Raw genomic sequence first — 18,258 nt, 5'->3', positions numbered from 1 at the left:
TCCAATTAAAGCTGTCTCCACAACTTACACGATTCTTCCTGTTCGTCGACTCGCTGGGAAGAAATGTCTATATCTTTCGAAAAGAGTATCCTATAAATCAGATGGCCATTAGCATAATTATCCTAATTTCGTCGCTTTAATTAAAACGGTAATTCAAACGAGTGTCAAACGTTGAGATATGTATACAGCAATAGAGGGAAAGGAGAATGAAGAAGCACGAAATTAATCGATTAATTATTTCATAGAAAGAACAAATTACCAATGCCAAGGAGTTATTTGATTAAAAGCAACTTGTAAGAACGGTCATTATTATTCCAATGAATAAATACCTGAATTTCTTCCTTTTTCTTATTTCCAAAAGGATTTTAAAATATAAATTAAAGGAAGAGATAGAATTCGCGGTATCATTCAACATTGCGAACGCCGCGGGGCGAAATTGGGTAGAAGTTGGATTATTATCGCTATAGCTATATATAGAGAGAAAGAGAGATTAGAGATGGATGCATTTGTATATATATATATAAAAATTAGTAGAGGTCTTAAATTTTGCGAAAGAAGCGAGTTAGACGTATAAATCTGGTGGCTCCGTGGTTGGGCACGGGCACGAGATCGGGCTGCGTATCGTGTCTCGCAGCGTGTCGTATGCGTCGGTACATCCTACCTATGGGGTTCGTTGGTGATCGAAGTAGAACCCCATCGAATGCCCGTGGGAGTGTACACGCTTGTGGAATGCCGTTCTGATTTAATGAGACGCGCGCTATCTCGTTCAGGGACCTCCGCTTCTTGGAATCGGATCGCGTCCAGGACCTCTCCTGATCCAAATTCAAAACTGGCATAATTTCGACCTCGATCCATTCTAAACAATCCTCGCTGATAAAGCGGATCATTCTCGTATTGGTGTGGTTGGAGGGAAAGGAGGGAATCAAAAGTATACTCTGCATTCTATTCTTGTTGAGTACATGTATATATTTAATAAGGACCTAGAGCAAAATTTTATAAATACCATCGAGCGTTAAAATTTTCTTTCTGACCAAAAGAAAGTCTTTTTACTCTTAACCAGTATCAAATTTAATTCTTTGATGGTAAGAAATTGATCGACGACTCTTATGTTGGATTGGAAAAGATTCTGTTACTACTCTTTGCTGTCATCTATGACATTCTTCTAATAAGTTGAGCGAGAGGTAGAAATGTGGTAGAAAGAACCATATACGCATTGCATTTAATTCCTTTTGTTGCATACATATAAAGGCCCAGAAATATTCTGAAACGACTATCGAGTGGCAAGATTTTCTTTCCGACCTGGTATATACATATAGAGGCTCTTTCACTCTTAGCCATTATCAATTCCAGTTCTTTGTTGGTGAGAAACCGATCGACAGGACACTTTGGCCTGGAGAAGATTCCACGAGCACTAGTCCTTGCTTTCTTCTGATAATTGTAATGGCGTTGAGGGAGAGGCAGGACGATTCTCGACAGAATCAAGGACGTAAGGACGAGGGAGCTGGGGGGGGGGGGGGGGGGGGGGAGAGAAGAGAGAAGGAGCTGCTATCAAAAGGTGCCGGCCGATCAGGCCGAAGGCGCAAGCATTAAATCGGCCAATGGCAATAAGTAACCAAATGCCGTGGTGTTGTAGGTGTGCGCGCTGATAATTAAAAGACGATACAATAAAGCACATATCATTGGCCATAAAGCAGCTATGCTAAAGCCGCCACGGTGTGGGTCGTACCGCGAGTGGTCACTTAAGCTCGGAACCCACGCAGACATCTGTCCAGCAATAACCATAAGGCATCCTTTATTCCATCGCGGCGGTCCCTGAGGACTCAAAGATACCCTCCAGCCACCAAATCTTACTTGCCTGTGCATCCCCTAACGCAGCCTGCTAACTCGGAGGTCTTGCACTCTCCGAAGATATCGGCGTGTCTCTCGATGGCCAATGAAAAATCCAATAATGCTGCTGCTGGTAATCAGCAATCATTCTTCTTGGATAATAGCTTGCCGAGTGGATACATCCTCGATGAATGATAATTGACTACGAATATTATGGGGTGTTGGTGCTGATGGTCATTGCATTTAGATTTTCCAAACGAGGCAGTGTTGCTTTGTTACTTATGTCAAGGCTAATAATGTTTCGTTGCTGTAACGGAGAACTTGTAGCTGGATTTAAGAATCAGCGAGGACTAATCGGAAAAGAGAGCTTGTAGCATTTAATTCGCAGATTTAATTTGTTTACGGTGACGTTAAATCAGAGAGTGGCGAAGGGTAACAAGTAGTCGTCGTTGGATTACGACTCTGGAACACGCACAACGCATAAGTCTCCTGGCTTCGACCTCCCTCGGACATTGTTGTACGATGTTCCCCTGGCAAATTTATTAATAAACTTTCTACTCTTGGACCTTGTCTCGCTATGTTTTCGAGAGAAAACGCGCGAAGGCGAATAAACGAATTAATTGATATTTTGAGGAAAACTTGTCTCTTTTTTCTCCCTCTTATTCCTCGCATGTTGGGATTTCAGCATGGGAATCAGCCGAGGGATGTACAACGCGTGTACGTAAAAGTAACTGGGTATAACTTTGCGAAATATTTTATCGTTGCAGATTTATCGGATGTACCGGAAAACTTGCCATTACCCGCTCCAGGATCCGAGAGTCCTCAAGCTCTGAACTATTCGCAGATAGCCTCGGCAGCGGTCGCCGTATCTCAGGGTGCTCAAGATCCATCGGTCTCGAGTACGGAGACCCTGCTGAGGAATATCCAGGGACTGCTCAAGGTCGCGGCTGACAACGCCAGGCAACAGGAGAGGCAAATCAACTATGAGAAAGGTCAGTGGCAGGGCTTTCTTAAGACACTTGAGGGCGCTCTCCACAATTTCATTATCTTCCAGCTCTCTCAAAACCACATTAAGAGGCATTAGTACTCGTTCTCCGAATGACGCAAGATCCTCCTCCTCCTTCCTCACCCTCGCCTCCCCGCTATTCGTCATCCTCACCCCCACACGCCTCCTCTTCTTCATCTTCCGAATCTTCTGCTATACACGCCATTCACGAATCATTACTCAGCGATCTGTATCTCGTCTAAATAAGTAGTGCAGAACAAATACTCTATTCAATTTTTGCTATAATATACTGCAGAACGGTTTATCGAGAAAGCTGGATGATCCAACATGTATATACGAGTCGTGTACCACGTGATTTCTATCCCACAATTATAGTTGCGTTATATATTCTTTAATGTATGCGATAATCGATCTTAAACATTACGATCCTAGCGTTATTACTTATAGTATATATATATATATATATATATATATATATATACATACGTAATGCATATAAATTTATATAAACACTTTTATTTTTCTTTCTCTATTGATAAAGAAAAATGGTAGAAAAAGAGAATAATATTGAGATTTGTACAAAGTCAAAAGTGATAGTCATTAGGCAATCTTTAAGAAGTCTATTATAGTCATTAATACGAGTAATTAACTAAATGGGTTCGAAAAAAAAAATATATATATATATAGTTTATTTGTGTCGAACGAGATGATTGATGAAATTCTAGAAAAACTGTGAGCGATTATTCGACGAAGGATAATGGCGTTTCTGCCTTGCACAAAAAAAGAAATATTTTCTTTTCCTGCTACGACGAATGAGATATTGAAACTGGATTGAGACGATTAGTAAAAAGTTGATTTTTAAAGTGAAAATAGAGACCACTCGATTTAATGTGTTTCAATTATATGCTTATATATATATATATATATATTAGCTTTAAATGTCATTATTGCTATAACTGATAAGGTTTGTATTATTTAGGTAGGTCAGTGTATAGATGATTGTAAGGTGGCTAAAGAGAGATCGTAATACTAGAAATCGACGATATGTATGTAAAGGTTATTTTTTCGTAAAGTTACAAGCAGATCACACACAGCAACACGTCGTACGTTCTTATTATTATAATTATTATTATTAAAGATTTGTCGAGATCGCCAAACCAGAGGATCGAAAGGTTGAGAGTAGTAAACTCGAGACGAAGACTTGTATCACGCGACTATAAAGGCATAAAAACGTGAGATTACCTGCTTAAGTTATTTATCTGCGATAAGACTCGAATTTCTTGTAAATCATTAAAAGCCATTCGCGCGATGTCGATCGAAACCGATCAGCCTACGATTCTGGCTACATAGTTCGTTTTTATGTTATGCATGCATTTATGGTCGATCCGAATATTCGAATGAAAATCCAAGATCGGCAACGCGAACGAACGGTAATCTTGAAATATTAAGGCATACTACATATATACTATATACTGAAGAGGAATCAGGTGATATTTGATTGATTCAAAGAAATGATCAGAATTGACTGGAAAACAAATGTGTAGAGGCCAATTTTTTATCGAGCAGGTCCACATTCTTGCTCGAAACGAATAATTCTTCAACAACAGCAAGGTTTACGATCGCTATTGATTTTTGCCATATGCTTTGTTGCAATTAATATTTGTAAATAGCAATGGAAATTACTCTTTTAATTTATTATGTAATATAATTAGTGCGAATCCGTTAATCATTTGGTCTACTAATATTTATTTTCTAGTTCAATTTTGCTGATTTGATTGATTTGGCTAATTTATTAATACTATTATATAAATATATAAAGTGTTGCCCTGTTAGTCATTAATTATTATTACTGGCGGTATAGTCGTATTGTCGAGACTTTCAAGCTACTAACGAATTATCATTGTATCTTAAATACTGGACACTGTATTTTTTAATTTAAAAAATCAACATTATCACATCTAATGACAATATTTCGATGTGGACTAGATGATGATGAAAAGAGTTGCAAATAAAACTGAATATAGCAAACAGTACACAGCAAACGTATTTTATATGCGATCAACTGCAAACGTTAAACAACTACTCGAGTAAAATAATCAAAAACAATTCCAATATGCGCATCGAGTCCTTATTTCAACAAACATCCAAATTTCTCATTAAGATTGTTGATATTTGCCGTTGATCGTTTATAGCTGCTTCTTTTTCAACAAGCCAATTATCACATAAGCATACACAAGCTCCTTAGACATTATTATTCTTTGCATTTCATTATTTTCCAAACACTCACATTATATTTTCTTAACGCTCAAAAAAATAATTCTTCTTCGGTTTGCTTTATGATTTGCTATTTTCATTCTGTTAAACACGGTGTAGAATCGGTAGAGATCGATAAACCACGAGAAAAAGCAATTAGTCGGAGAGTCGAAGATACCATTATTCTTTCAATTGGTATATATATATATATATATATATACGCACGATGAGAGATGAGGTAGAGTCGTGGCTTCTTCGCCGCGAGAAGATTGAAACCGGGGGGGTAGAATAAAGGAGCAAGTGATCGAAGAAGGATTCAGGCACGCGTAATTCTTATCGGCGAATTTGCCGGCTTTAAGTGGCGTAGGCCCATAAACACCGTCCGATATCCACGAAGCAGAACAGGCTGTACGATCTCCCAGCAACGTTTAATAAATTCCAGCTGAAACGTAAGCCCGCGACTTTAATTACCCATTAGCCGATACAAAGTGTCATTTTCAGGGCCGTTAACTAATGCGCTTGCTGGCTTTAACAGTAGGAATGCCAGGAATCGCATCGCTGCCCGGTCAGCTTGGCGTGGCTGCGTGGCGGTATACTTAACCAGCTCGTGGTTGCGCGCCAGCCGCATAGTGGTTATGCGTGTGGTAGACGCCGATCGTGCGTACGTCCTAATACAATATCCGCGTATGGCGTAGCTCCTCGGCGAGCAATCATCGGATGAGTAATCCTTTGTGGTCGTACCTGTGTTACCAAATGTCGACGACGCAACGCTCGCTATGGACGTCCTCTGATCGGACGCGAAATGTACGTTGGAACCAATGTGGTCCATTAGTGTCGTTGCACCCTCCAATTATGACGTATATATACAGTGGAATGCTGTTAAATCTCTTGAAACAGTGCAACAAACGAAAAAATTCGTGCGTATTTAAACGAAATTCGAGCAGCCTTGAAATATAGCGTGGAAAAGAGGGATAAAGCGGGGCAGCTCGCGGAGGATCGAGGCGAGAAGCGAATACGGAGGCCACGAAGCACTTGGCGAGGTAAAACAAAGAGAAAGCAACGATAGGAGCTAACGAAGAGCCCTAACCCCACTGGAATGGCCCTGCAAAGTGCACGAGCACGACGATGCACTTGCATAATTCGTCTTTTACCTCCTGCGTGGATTCCGGCCCCGATGTGTGTCACTACCACACTGGACGCGAGGTCTCTTTTCTTTCCGCTCCCACCCTACAGCACAGTCCCTTTATAAATGTGTATATATATATATATATATATATATATACACTTGGATAAACTCTCCGCTAACGAGACTCTACGTTTTTCAACAACTCTGGATATCCCAGTCTTCTAATCTCACTGTCAATATAGAAAGTCGTTAAACTAAGATCAAGATCCCCATGAAATTTCCATAATCGTTATTTTATTCTACCGGGTAGTTATTCAATTAAGACTCAAATAATAAGACCTCGTATAAAGACGCGATTCCCATTGCAAAGTTAATTAATTTATGCCACTGAAGAATAATTATTTTTTCTGCATAAAAATGTAGGAGAGGAGACTCTCTCTCTCTCTCTCTCTCTCTCTCTCCTTCTATTTTCCGGTTAGGCGCAGTTTTGGCAGGCTGATATAGGATAACGCGTTTCGCAGCGCAAGTCATTTTAGCACTCGCAGCATTAACAAGTTCATCTTATAGCCGGTACGACGTTTACTCCTTGGAATATGCTGAAGTTGTTGTTGCTGTTGATTGCTTGGCAGAATCCGACGAGGCGGGAGGAGGCGCCGATGAACCTCGTGAGTGAAGATCGACAATCGACAAAAAGCAGAATAGAACGAAGCGCAACGGCTGGAAGGGAAAGAGAGAAAAATAAGTGGGACCAGTCAAGTTGGAAAGCGAGCAAGAGAGAGAGAGAGAGAGAGAGAGAGAGAGAGAGAAAGTCGATTTAATACTCCACCGAACCGGCAGCTCGTTTTACACCAGATGGTTTTACGTACAGCATTATCGTATTACCGGAGCTTTCAGGTGTGTGGGTGCCTTTGCATTCCCACTCAATTTCTGTTTACTTCTTTACAGGATTAGTTTATCTATTTTATTGAAAAAAAACAAACAAATCACTGCGAAGAAAATCTACGTCATATATGGAACCGATGAAAGCTCGTCAGTTTTATGCATCGAGTCAACTCGATCGAGAGCTGAATAACGTCGATATCGAATTACATTGTTGAAATCCGTAGTGAAATCTCTTGGCTAATGTGCGTAATAAAATTGAACGATATATATATATATATATATATAAGCGTGTGTCGACCTACACGCAACTTTACTCGTGCGTGCAACATCTCCGAAACGATTCATCGCGAGCGGACTCTATTGACGTGGAATATCTCTCCCCGATATTATTCATCTTTGTCAGCGGACACGGCAGCTAGCACGAGCGTAGGATTGCAGGGGAAAAAAGTAAACAAGCGCAGCGGAGAAGAAAGGACGAGAGGACGATCCAATGACGTCTATCGTCCGGCGTGCACCTTGAAATTGCCGGGACCTTTATTTATCCTTATGCGGAGCTTCTCGAATTACCAACCTATACGCAAATACTCTCCGGTAAACGCGTCGTGATCGCCAACAAGTTCCACGTTCGAGTTGGAAGCAGAAAAGAATTAGAGCTTGAAAAGAGCATGAAAAAAAAATCAGCTAAAATATAAATACTAAATCTAATAACATCCTATCGATAATTGACATAATAATATAAAAATTTAGTTTTTAAGCAGACGTGGTGAGAAAAGGAGAATAATTGCAAATGGGAATATCTTAACTCACACACACACAAGTTGCAATAGTATTATTTACCGGCGAAGGTGGACCAACATCTTGCATATATACATAGTGGCAGGGGCCTTGTGGGGTCTAGTTGGTTCGGGCCGAAAAGGGAAAAGTTAAGTTCTTCTCCGGTGACTTATAGGAAGGACCTTGCAGAGAGGAGGGACAATATGAACGCGGCGGCGCGCACCTTGCCGGGTCTCTCTTCTCTCCTCTCCTCTCCGATGCGGTGAGGTGGATCGAGTAGCCGAGCGAGAGAGAAAAGTCGCTATCGTTTTCGATCCTCGAGAAGATAAGGGGGAAAGATCCACGTAGCGTAGATTGTGTGTGTATATATCGGCAGAGGCCACGTTGGCCTGCAGTTGGTTAAAAGCCAGCGCGGAATATAAAGAGGGGATTGAGTTGTTGCCGCGAGTGGAGGATCTTATGTAGATTCCTTGTAGATCGTGCACCCGATTCGATCGCGATCGGCTACCCGGTACCGGGTTAATTAAAATTGTACAGGCTCCAGCTCTCTCTCTCTCTCTCTCTCTCTCTCCTTCACTCTCACCTCTTCGGAGATCTTGCCTCTCTCACTCGCTCTCCCGCAACCAAGCTTGCCATCTCATTTCTCCTTTTTCATCAGGTCGCTCACTGTGTGTATATATATATATATATATATATATATATATATACGTATATAGTGTTATGCTGCTTCGTCTCGATATCGCGGGACTGCGTTATACACCTTCATCGTGGCCTTCCAGCATTCTTGTTGCTCCAAGTACGATACTGTGACTACCGCGAAGAACGCGTCTGCTTCCCGTAAACTTCTCTCCGACTCTTCTCCTCGCGTAGCACACACAGCTTGGGAGGCACGTGAAATCCTTATTACCGCGCGAGAAGCTCGACCCTGGCCACGAGCAGCGCTGAACACAACAACAACGATGCAGCGTGCGTTCTTATCGGACGGTTATCTGCAACGAGGCATGATCAAAAGTCCGTTTCTTCATTATGTATACCGCTGGGTATAATTCCACGCTTTTGCCATTTACCAAAAATGGCCAATCGCGAGGAAAGACTGGATAAAGGGGGGGGGGGGGGGAGGGGGGGTGGAAGGAAATTTGTAATTGGTTGGAAGAAACGTTGCTCTGAAATAGAAAATAACTGGAGGGCATACAGAAGCTTTTAAAATTGAAAGCATATACACGTGTGCAAAAGAGTGTTTGCCGAGTGTTGTGGCTATTTGAAAGGAGGCTGGCAGCTGTAAGGCATAAATGTTGTGGCGAACAAACAGAAATATTGATATAAAGATGTGGATGAGTTGGTGTGGTGTGCTGCGAGAAGCCAGCCAGGCCGTGTGCAGGAGAACCTCCTACGGATCCGAGACGACCGAACGAATGAACGAGTAAGCGTTTGCCTCCTCTAAGTCTGCGGCTGAATGCGGTCTGATTGATTTATGCTTAACCCTGGCAAGCAACGACCCTCCCTCGGCCACCCTCCCCCCTCCACCTCCCTCTACTCATGTATGGCGGAGGAGGTGAGCCTAACCGAGCTATCTCTATATCGCACGGCGAGCAGCCATTATCGCGCAAACTATGTACGCACACGTGTATCGATGGCACGCTCCTTTTTTTGTCCCCTTCTGCCATACGCTTAACCCCCCCACCTCCTTTAACCCACTATAGTACCAGCCGATCCCCTATACCGCAGCGTATACTTCCTTGGTCTCCGGCTCTTGTACTCCCTCACCACCACCCCCCCCCCCCCCTTCTACATATACGTACCCTCCCCCAACCACGATCACTGGCGAGTCAACATTTTTTTATTTCCTACTCTCTCTTCTTACTTCATCGACCCCCACTCAACCTCCCCTTTTTTTCGTCTATGGAAGCAATAAACCAGATGATTAAAGAAAATCTCGATTCACTGAACAATTGGTCAGTGAAAATCTTGATTGAGAGTGATCATTGATATAATTATTAAATATTGCCGTTAGAAATTAGAAAAGACGTGGTTGTGTAACTAATCGATTTGCGCGTTGCGATGAACAATACGAGGATGGATATAATGGAAAACTCGGTATTACGCGGAGGACGATGAAAAATGATTTAACTGTTATTCATACGTTTCGGGGCTGTTTCGGTCGAAAGGAAGATCCTTTGAAGGTAGCGAAAGACGTTATGCATAAATTTGCATCTTTTGGGGTTACGCAGTCGAAATCAAAGGTACCGTCTCTTTCAGTCTGGGCAAATATCAGCTCTCGCTCAAAGCCCGCTAGAAGCTGTTTCTATTTTCTCATTGGTCAAAAAACTACGGGGCTATACTGTATATATATATACGCGAACGCAATGAAGCGCAATATTGCTTCAAGTATAGTATAATGCGCCAACTACACACGTGTGTATACGTATATACGTACGTGAGAGTGCGATTTACGATTGTACTTCTTGCTTAGCGTTTCGTCTGATAAAAAGCCGCTAAAGGAAAATCATAAAGAATTTTCTGGTCGAGCAGAAAGTCGCTTTTAAATGCTCGTAATGCGCTTTATCGAGCTTGTGCCGACTCCGAGTGTTATGGAAGCGGCTGCGTTCGTAGATAAACCTCGAAACTGCCCTTTTTATCGGCTGTAAGTACCCTCATTCGTCCCGGGCCTTCGCGAGCCACCTCAAACGCTGCCACGCTCGGCCTCGTTTCTCACCATCGACGCCAGATCCGCTCAGTTTTACTGTGTTGTATGTTTACTTTAATTAGCGCCGCTATTGTCTTAGATTTAATGAAGAGTGGAATTGGTTTATTGGCCTCGAAAATGCCATCTACCAATCTCTGCCTCCTCTTTATATATGGGACAGTACGCGCTATCGCAGGACCCCCCCCCCCCCAAAACCTCTCGGATCTTGTTATATCCTGGCGCTTACAGCAATAAAATCTTTCCAACCTTTGTTTTACCCTCCAAACGAGTGATATATGTTAAAATTTTCTTTATTTTTTTATTGGTAGAAAAATCTTGATTTACAAGATTCGATAACTTTTCAAAGTTATACTTTAGAAATTTTAAATTTCTTAATTGAGGACGTGCTTATATCGTTGTTAATAATTTTGATGTCTGGATCAGAAAAGAACAGGATTTGCGAATAAAGCAACTTAGTATTTTTCGTGTAAAATACATGTGCGAATTGTTAATCTCAACTAAATAGTTTATTACTTTTGAGAAAGCGTAAAAAATAGAGAGAAGGGTAAAGTTCATTTGTACTATTAACTGGAAGGATAATAAAATTTAAGTAGACACAGAAATAGAAGAAGAAATCAAGCTGTCTTAATTCGTAACATAGAAAGAAAATAATTTACACGCGTCTTACCCGTGTATGTGTGCATAAATCCATCTAGCAGATCAACAACTTCCTTTGCATACATCAATTTAGCTGTGCAGTTCCCATTATTAGCCGCCTATAATTTATTACTTTCCACCTTAATAAGCATAATGGTTCCCATGCTATTCTTCCTTGGCGCGAAGCAGCCTCTCTTCTCGCATTATTATATTTTCTCTACGTGGCTTGTGTGCGTGAGTAACCTTTGACCCAGGGACAATCGTTAAGGTAGCGCATTGGGCGTTGTAGTCATGCCGCGAATATTTAATTACCTTCGACTCTGGAGCATCGAATCGAAGATTCTGGAAGAAATAAAATATTAAAACTCTCGTCGAATCAACGTTGACTGTGCAAAAGCTTATCGTTAATATTGGAAAGTATATTGCGAAACAAACGTTATAAATTATATTAACAATGAATTAGCTATATTTTCACAGAGCCAATTATGCATTTAAAAAAAAGATCATTGTGAATAATACCTTAATGATCCAAAGTCGAAAGCAACGTTTGAACGTGGTTAAGGGATAAAACTCAAGTGCATTGGCGAAATCGTAACTCTTTCCGCAGGTTTTGTGGGTTTGTGCTGCATTCCCAAGGAATAAATATACGAACGTTGCAAAAAGAAAGATGAGAATGTTGTTTCTGTCAGTTGGTGTAAAGTTCTAACCGTGCGTGTATGTTTTTTGTACGAAGCGAGACATAAGGACTACTAGCTGACAAACTCCCGTGGCGCGGGATACGTGGGTTACCTATGTACACGTTTATAATGCAGAAGCCTAAGCCAAGAATCGGCTACAAATTGTCCGCTCAGGATTAGGCAGAGCCACAAACATGACGTTTCGGGTAACATTTACGAGAAATACGATCTACCATGAAAGCACTGCCGAAGACCATAACACGATACACAATTTACTCAGCTGATAAACGTTAAACACACAACATTAATTACCGCATCATTAAATGTTTTCTCAGAGTCATTTAAACCTTGCAAAGGGAATACCATATAATAAACTACAAAACTCCCTTCGCTCTCCTTTAAAATTCCCATACAAAAACCAGAAACAAGGACACTCGAATTTCTCGAATCGCAATTATTCGACGCGAGAAAAGTTTAAGGAGCACTGACTGCGAGATAAATCCAAGGGAGAATTGAAAATTAAAGGAAAAAGAGAAGAATTTCTTGCGTGTATCCGCAGAAGAGAATAGCCGAGTATCGAGCAGTTAATGGGCTACTGTGGTGTAGTGATCAGGGTGGCCCCGTTGCTTCTCGTTAATCCTTCGAGCTCGAAGGGCAAAGGGGGTGAACGCGCTGAACACAGTAGAGTCCAAAGATAGAAGCGAGCGACGAGCACAAGCTGGACTCGTCGCTGGAGGATAGGATGAACTCGCGAGAATAAGGTGGCTTTTGTAGGAGCGTGTGTGTCGCGCGCGTTCCGCTACACTGCTACGTGGTCCCACGAGTGGACCCTTGTGTACGTGCACGGTCACATATAGGAGGAACGAAGTGGCAGGGGGACTACCCAAGAAAGTACGAATAAAAACGCGAGACAATACAATGTTGGCGCGCGGTGGTCGATGTTGGTTCCCACCTTCGGAGAAGAAACCGAGTCCGGTCGCATTGCCATTGTCAATTAAAGAAACCGGAGGCTCTCTTTTAGCATAAACCACCGGCTCCTCCGACTGCTGCAGCCTCCGCGCACTAACGAAATAAAAAGGCCAAAGGGAGCGGAAAAGACGAAATGTAGGATACCCGGTTGCTTAACTCACGGACCTTTCTATCCTCCAAGGGTATAAGAGCCAGAGAGCATCGATGTAAAAACACGAGGAGCGATTCTTCTTAATTTAATAATCCATGCTTATTAGCGAATTTAAATCAAGAACGAAGCGGCGGGAGCCTGGATTGAGATTACAGGGAAGGAGGAAGTATTGGTGGAAGGATGTTGCTGTAAGAGAAGGGGGGGGGGAGAATAAAGGGGCTGAAGAGAAGAGGAACGAAGAAGAGCGAGGAAAGAATTTAAGAGAAGGGACCTCGGTGGTGCTAGGGAGGCTAATAAATTATGCCTAACATGGGAACAACTGCTTGATTATTTATTTAACAATAAAAGAAGCCATGGCCTCACCTTGAAGCCCGCGCCTCGTGCTGGTACCAACCAACTGCCACGCGTTCTTATACGCACGCACGTCGTTGCCTATATCGTCCTTCTGAAAACAAAAATGCGTATATATAGGTGCTCGCGTACTGCACACACTTTTGAACATTAAACTTGTAGCGTACCTCGCGCCCCTGCACCCTTTTCATCCCCTCTCCAAGATTATATCCGTACGGACGACACTTATTACCTGTACACACATAATAATTATATACACTATAAACTTTACAAAGATTTACCATACAGTAGTAGCACGAGCATATATATAGAACCAAGTCTGATAATTTTATTATAGCAGAGAGAACGTATTTGCTTTTATAATATTGAAAACCACGAGCTGTTCACGAGCAAAATCGCTAAAGGCACGGAGGATATAATTAAGGAAAAACTTTTACGACGTTTTTTGCATTTTCACCTCTCGCGAGCGAATCAGTTGGCTAATAATTGGCATGGCTTAGTTAAGATATAGAGCGACTTCGCAGCGTTTGCAAAAAGTCGAAGCCATTTCTCCTCGTCTATATATATACGGATCGTGAAATGGATCGGCGAGGTCGGTCGTAGGACGGGTGTGGAAATAAGCAAGATTCGCGAGATAAATGACAGGTGTCCTCTCCGATCGGGAGGATATCGGGAGAGATCGCGCTGCGCATAGAACGATAAACCGTAGGGCCGGCAGTTAAATCGGAGATTTAACGACGGGGAGACATCGATCCAGGGCTGAAGAAACGTCGACGCGTTCGCTCTCGACGACGACGACGACGACGACGACAACGCCTTGAAATTAAGTAACGAGTCGGAACGCACTGAATTTTCACGGGAAAAGAAAGCCATCCGCGAAGACGAGGCGACGATTATAAAGCAGCAATTTACGAGCCACCTCCCCCTCCTTCGCCACTCGATCCTCCCCCCCCCCCCTCCTCCAACTCGTCGTGCATCCCGCGCGACAAAGACGCTTTTCGCCATCCGTCTATTCGCCATCTCGTTTGTTCGCCTCTTTAGCCACGTCCTCTCTCAAGAAACATTGTCTTCGACTGGATTTTATCGCCAGTTAAGCGTCATTGCAAAGTCCCCGATCCTACGCGTCGCTGTACACAGTCATCCTCCCCCCCCCCCCCCCCCCCACCAGTCCTGGCTTTCCGGGAATCTGCAAAGCAAATAATTAAACCATTACACGCTTATTATTGTTATTCAAGAAGGAAACGATCGGCTCCGAATCTGCGTCTAATTAAACGATCGCAAAAATCTTACGACCCTCCAGTCCGGACGATGAGCCCTGATTCTAGATATATCCGGGATATACGCGGGATTATCCATGCGCGTAAGTGAAGAATTGTGTTGGACGAGATAAAATAGTAGAAAGAAAGGTAAGGTGTGCATAAAGAGTCTTACTCGTAAATACTTTGTCGAGACATTAAAGAGGAGCAACTCTGAGAGAGGACACTTAAACTCCTCGAGTAATCCGAGAAACATGGAGACAAGGTATACAGGGATGTTGAAGAGACGCATGCGTATGATAAAGGGAGAATGCGGAGGATTTCTCAATGGAAAAAGAAAGAGCTTGACCTACCGCAGTTTTAACTACCGTTCAATTATACAGTTTGCTTTGGAATCGTCGCACGAGCGAATAAAGAGCGTAATTTACCGGCAATAAAAAGGCAGTAGTAACGGCCGCTCGCGACTCGCCAAGAGAATGAGGGAATACTGTGTCGTTAACGACGTCGTTTATTGCCGCGAAGAACGAATATTTTGTTACAACTGAACGACTACCACGATCTACGTCCAAGCCTTATCGCGAACCACCAACTTGCCAGAGATAATCGAACGTCTTTTAAACCTGTTTGGACACAGAATAAAACATTCCTTTCTTTTCATTCAATTTAATCTAACGTTGCAGCGGACGTTTCTCTCCTCGAGCCAAGATTGAATTTGATAAGACAAAAGGATATTATGGTCATTCGATGTATCTCTAACTGGCGTGATTGCTCGATAAGTTTCCGGAGGAGTATAATAATTAATCTGATAATATATATATATGTGTGATATAACGAAATAAGTAGCAGGAAGAAATGAAATTACATGTATCTATATACAGTGGTTTTATTTTTTATTCTCGGAAACGGTTATGTTTACGAGGCTGATGCTGCAGTGGGATAAATATCATTGGACGAAGAGTCTCTTAGAATGTTAAATGGTGTTTGTATACAGTGGTTGCGGCATTGGTTTCCTGCAGATTCCAGGAAGTGCGAAAGCATTGTCGATGAAAACTCGTCATCGATGTGTTCGAAGGACGATATAAGCAGGGAATAAATAATTGCGTCTCGAGGCGCTTCTTTCGCGACTAATGCGGTCCATCCGTGCGATTATCGATAATCGTTGGGCGTCGCTGGCGAAACGTCCTTGTCCAATATATGCCTACCACTAATTTTCTCCGACGATGCCGAGGAGCAATCGAGTACGAATTGCATCCTATATCGAGCAGGAGTCATTTATTCCGCTTTGATCGAAGCGGAAACCTGGAGAACCGCGGCAAATCGCCGGGGCTCCGCAAGAAGAGACTCGTACTTCCGGTAGACTCGCTTCACCCTGCGAAATCATTGGAAGAATCGATCGCGTGCAAAAGTCGAGTTTCGCGAGTCATTCGATCGGCGAAATGACGCGCGTTGCTTCGTTGGCAGGTTGGCACGACGTAACTAAAAAAAAATATACAACTTCCGACTGTCATGTCCATAAAGATGCTATCGGCGCGTAGGTGCCGAGCCATTCGTTGATGTCTTATTATACCGGGTGGTTATTTACGATCGTGAAGCCCGCGGAAAGAAAGGCGAGAGGCGAACCAGACGAAAAAACGCTCGACCTGTCGTCGCGAGAGTTAGAGCTCTCATCGTCCCTTTCATGCACATTGTATACGTGTGTGTATATACATTGGCGTGGAAAATATCGATCAATAATCGCACATACGCAATCTTCATCTCACGCTCTTCTCGCGCATCGCGTAGATGAATTACATCGATAAGCCTCGCTCTGCATATTTTACACGTTTTTTCATAGAGTTTCTTTCGCACACGGCATAATACGAATTGTATATTTCTCTGCTCGCTCGCGGAAACATCGGTTAACGTGGCTGTTTATTGTGGTCAAAATAGAGGAGAGAGAAATATGAGATACCTTATCTTAAAATATTTCCAGATTAAAGGGGGTATTACCGCTAGCATACGACAACCAGTACACCGGTAGTTGTAATTTCAGAGATAACTTTACACGTGGAATTATTAGGCGAGCATAATAAGAAGAAACTCGATTACGGGCAGAGTGCCGTAGCGCCATCGTCGCAACTATACACGTCGAGCGTACTGCGTAAAGATGAAGATAATATGCGAGAATTCATTAAAACGATTGTTAATTACGGACTGGGAGTGACAACGCGAGTACGAAGGGATATGCAGGGGGCAGCTGCTTCGAACGACCCCGAGAAAACCGAAGAGCCCCCGCGCGATTTTACAACTGCTCTCTTATTTCCGGTGCACGCGATTTCCTGCACTTCTATGTATACATATATACATATAGATTGAAATAGTCGCGCTAATCTCCTACAATTCTGCAATGGCAACCGGCACGATCGCGTCGTGTAAAAATATTCTTGAAAATAACTTTCCTCTCGTTCGTCCCCAACTTGTTTCCATACGTCAAAGTATCGATGATAGCGATAAGAATACAGTTTTTATCGCTTAATTCCCTTTTGTTATCGTCGATTCTCGAGGTTTGCGCGAGAATTTCGCTTTAATGGTAATTTTCGAAAAGTTTCCACTTATCGTAAGTTCGTTAGGTAAAGCTGATAATTAATGCATGGGATTTTTAGCACTGTGCTAGTCGGTGGCATGCAAATATATACAGATGGACACTAAGCCACTTGTAATATTGATAAAGATCCCTAGTTACGCTGCAGCACGTCAGTTTCGCTAGATAAGGGGGAGGGGGAAGCACGTAGGCGAAGAACTTTGAGCGAAGTTTATAGCCATTAGTTCGTGTAGATAAGGAAACTCGTCACTGAGAGCTCTTTTCCTCGAAATGTGGATCCATCTATCATTCTTTCACTTTCAACACATTTATAAACGAAACTGCCGCATAGGGGTGTGAGGCAGTAAAATTACATATATAGGACATGGGAAAAACTAGATCGACCGACGGATACGGTGCTTTAACGCTGGAGAAAAAGAATGATTCTGAGTTATGCCAAAGTCCGCGTAAACTTTCGTGAATTATCTCAAAACGCGAAAATGCTCTTTGCCGTATCTCCGGAGAAGCTCGTACACCAGCGTACAGGTATACACGCAGGGACTGCGTTCTCTCGGCCACCGGAACCTTGCAAAGTCGGCGGGAGATATCGAAACTATTCGCTTACGATCGGCTCCGATGTATTATACGAGAGCACCGCGATCGTGTAAAAGTTTATCTTTCGCTAATTTACCGATGTTATTTCTGTTATACTTTAAATTGGTTAACGAGCCCCATTCGCCTTGCTCGTATATAAGACAGCAGGGTTAATTAATATACAATCCAATGGGATAATCCGTATTCGTTGTAGGTCCTTTGGAAAAATCTTGGTAGCCCAGAGGAGAGGGATACAAGCGCAGGCTTGAGATATTGATGCGATATATAAGAGCTTTGATCCGAGTTGCGAGGTCCGAGTCACGGCGCAAAGTTAAGAAAACCTGTAGATGCCGCTTCGGGCAAGAAACCTGACGCTGCGCTGGTTCGAAACGTCGATATAGTTTTAGTGCGTGTTGAGCTCCACTAGCTGCGATCTAATCCTATTTTCGTTAGATCCGTTAATGGTTAATGGGAGGCAAAGTGGTCAGCGAC

General features: G+C 42.7%; 1 protein-coding gene across 3 annotated transcripts in view; it reads left to right on the top strand.

The window, feature by feature from the left end:
• The window catches only part of dac (dachshund), a 195,793-nt gene that overhangs the window by 126,151 nt on the left and 51,384 nt on the right, over positions 1-18,258 (top strand). For all 3 annotated transcript variants that reach the window (XM_066742286.1, XM_066742284.1, XM_066742283.1), the window contains one exon: positions 2,595-2,819. In XM_066742286.1, coding sequence (XP_066598383.1) covers positions 2,595-2,819 — 225 coding nt within the window. The remainder of the gene's footprint in view (positions 1-2,594; positions 2,820-18,258) is intronic.

Source organism: Prorops nasuta, unplaced genomic scaffold (genome assembly GCF_024137725.1).
Source record: "Prorops nasuta isolate Cenicafe-Biocafe unplaced genomic scaffold, Cenicafe_Pnas_1.2 PNAS00027, whole genome shotgun sequence".
Classification (NCBI taxonomy): domain Eukaryota; kingdom Metazoa; phylum Arthropoda; class Insecta; order Hymenoptera; family Bethylidae; genus Prorops; species Prorops nasuta.
The sequence above is the reverse complement of the archived record's forward strand: the minus strand, read 5'-3'. Positions and strand labels throughout refer to the sequence as shown.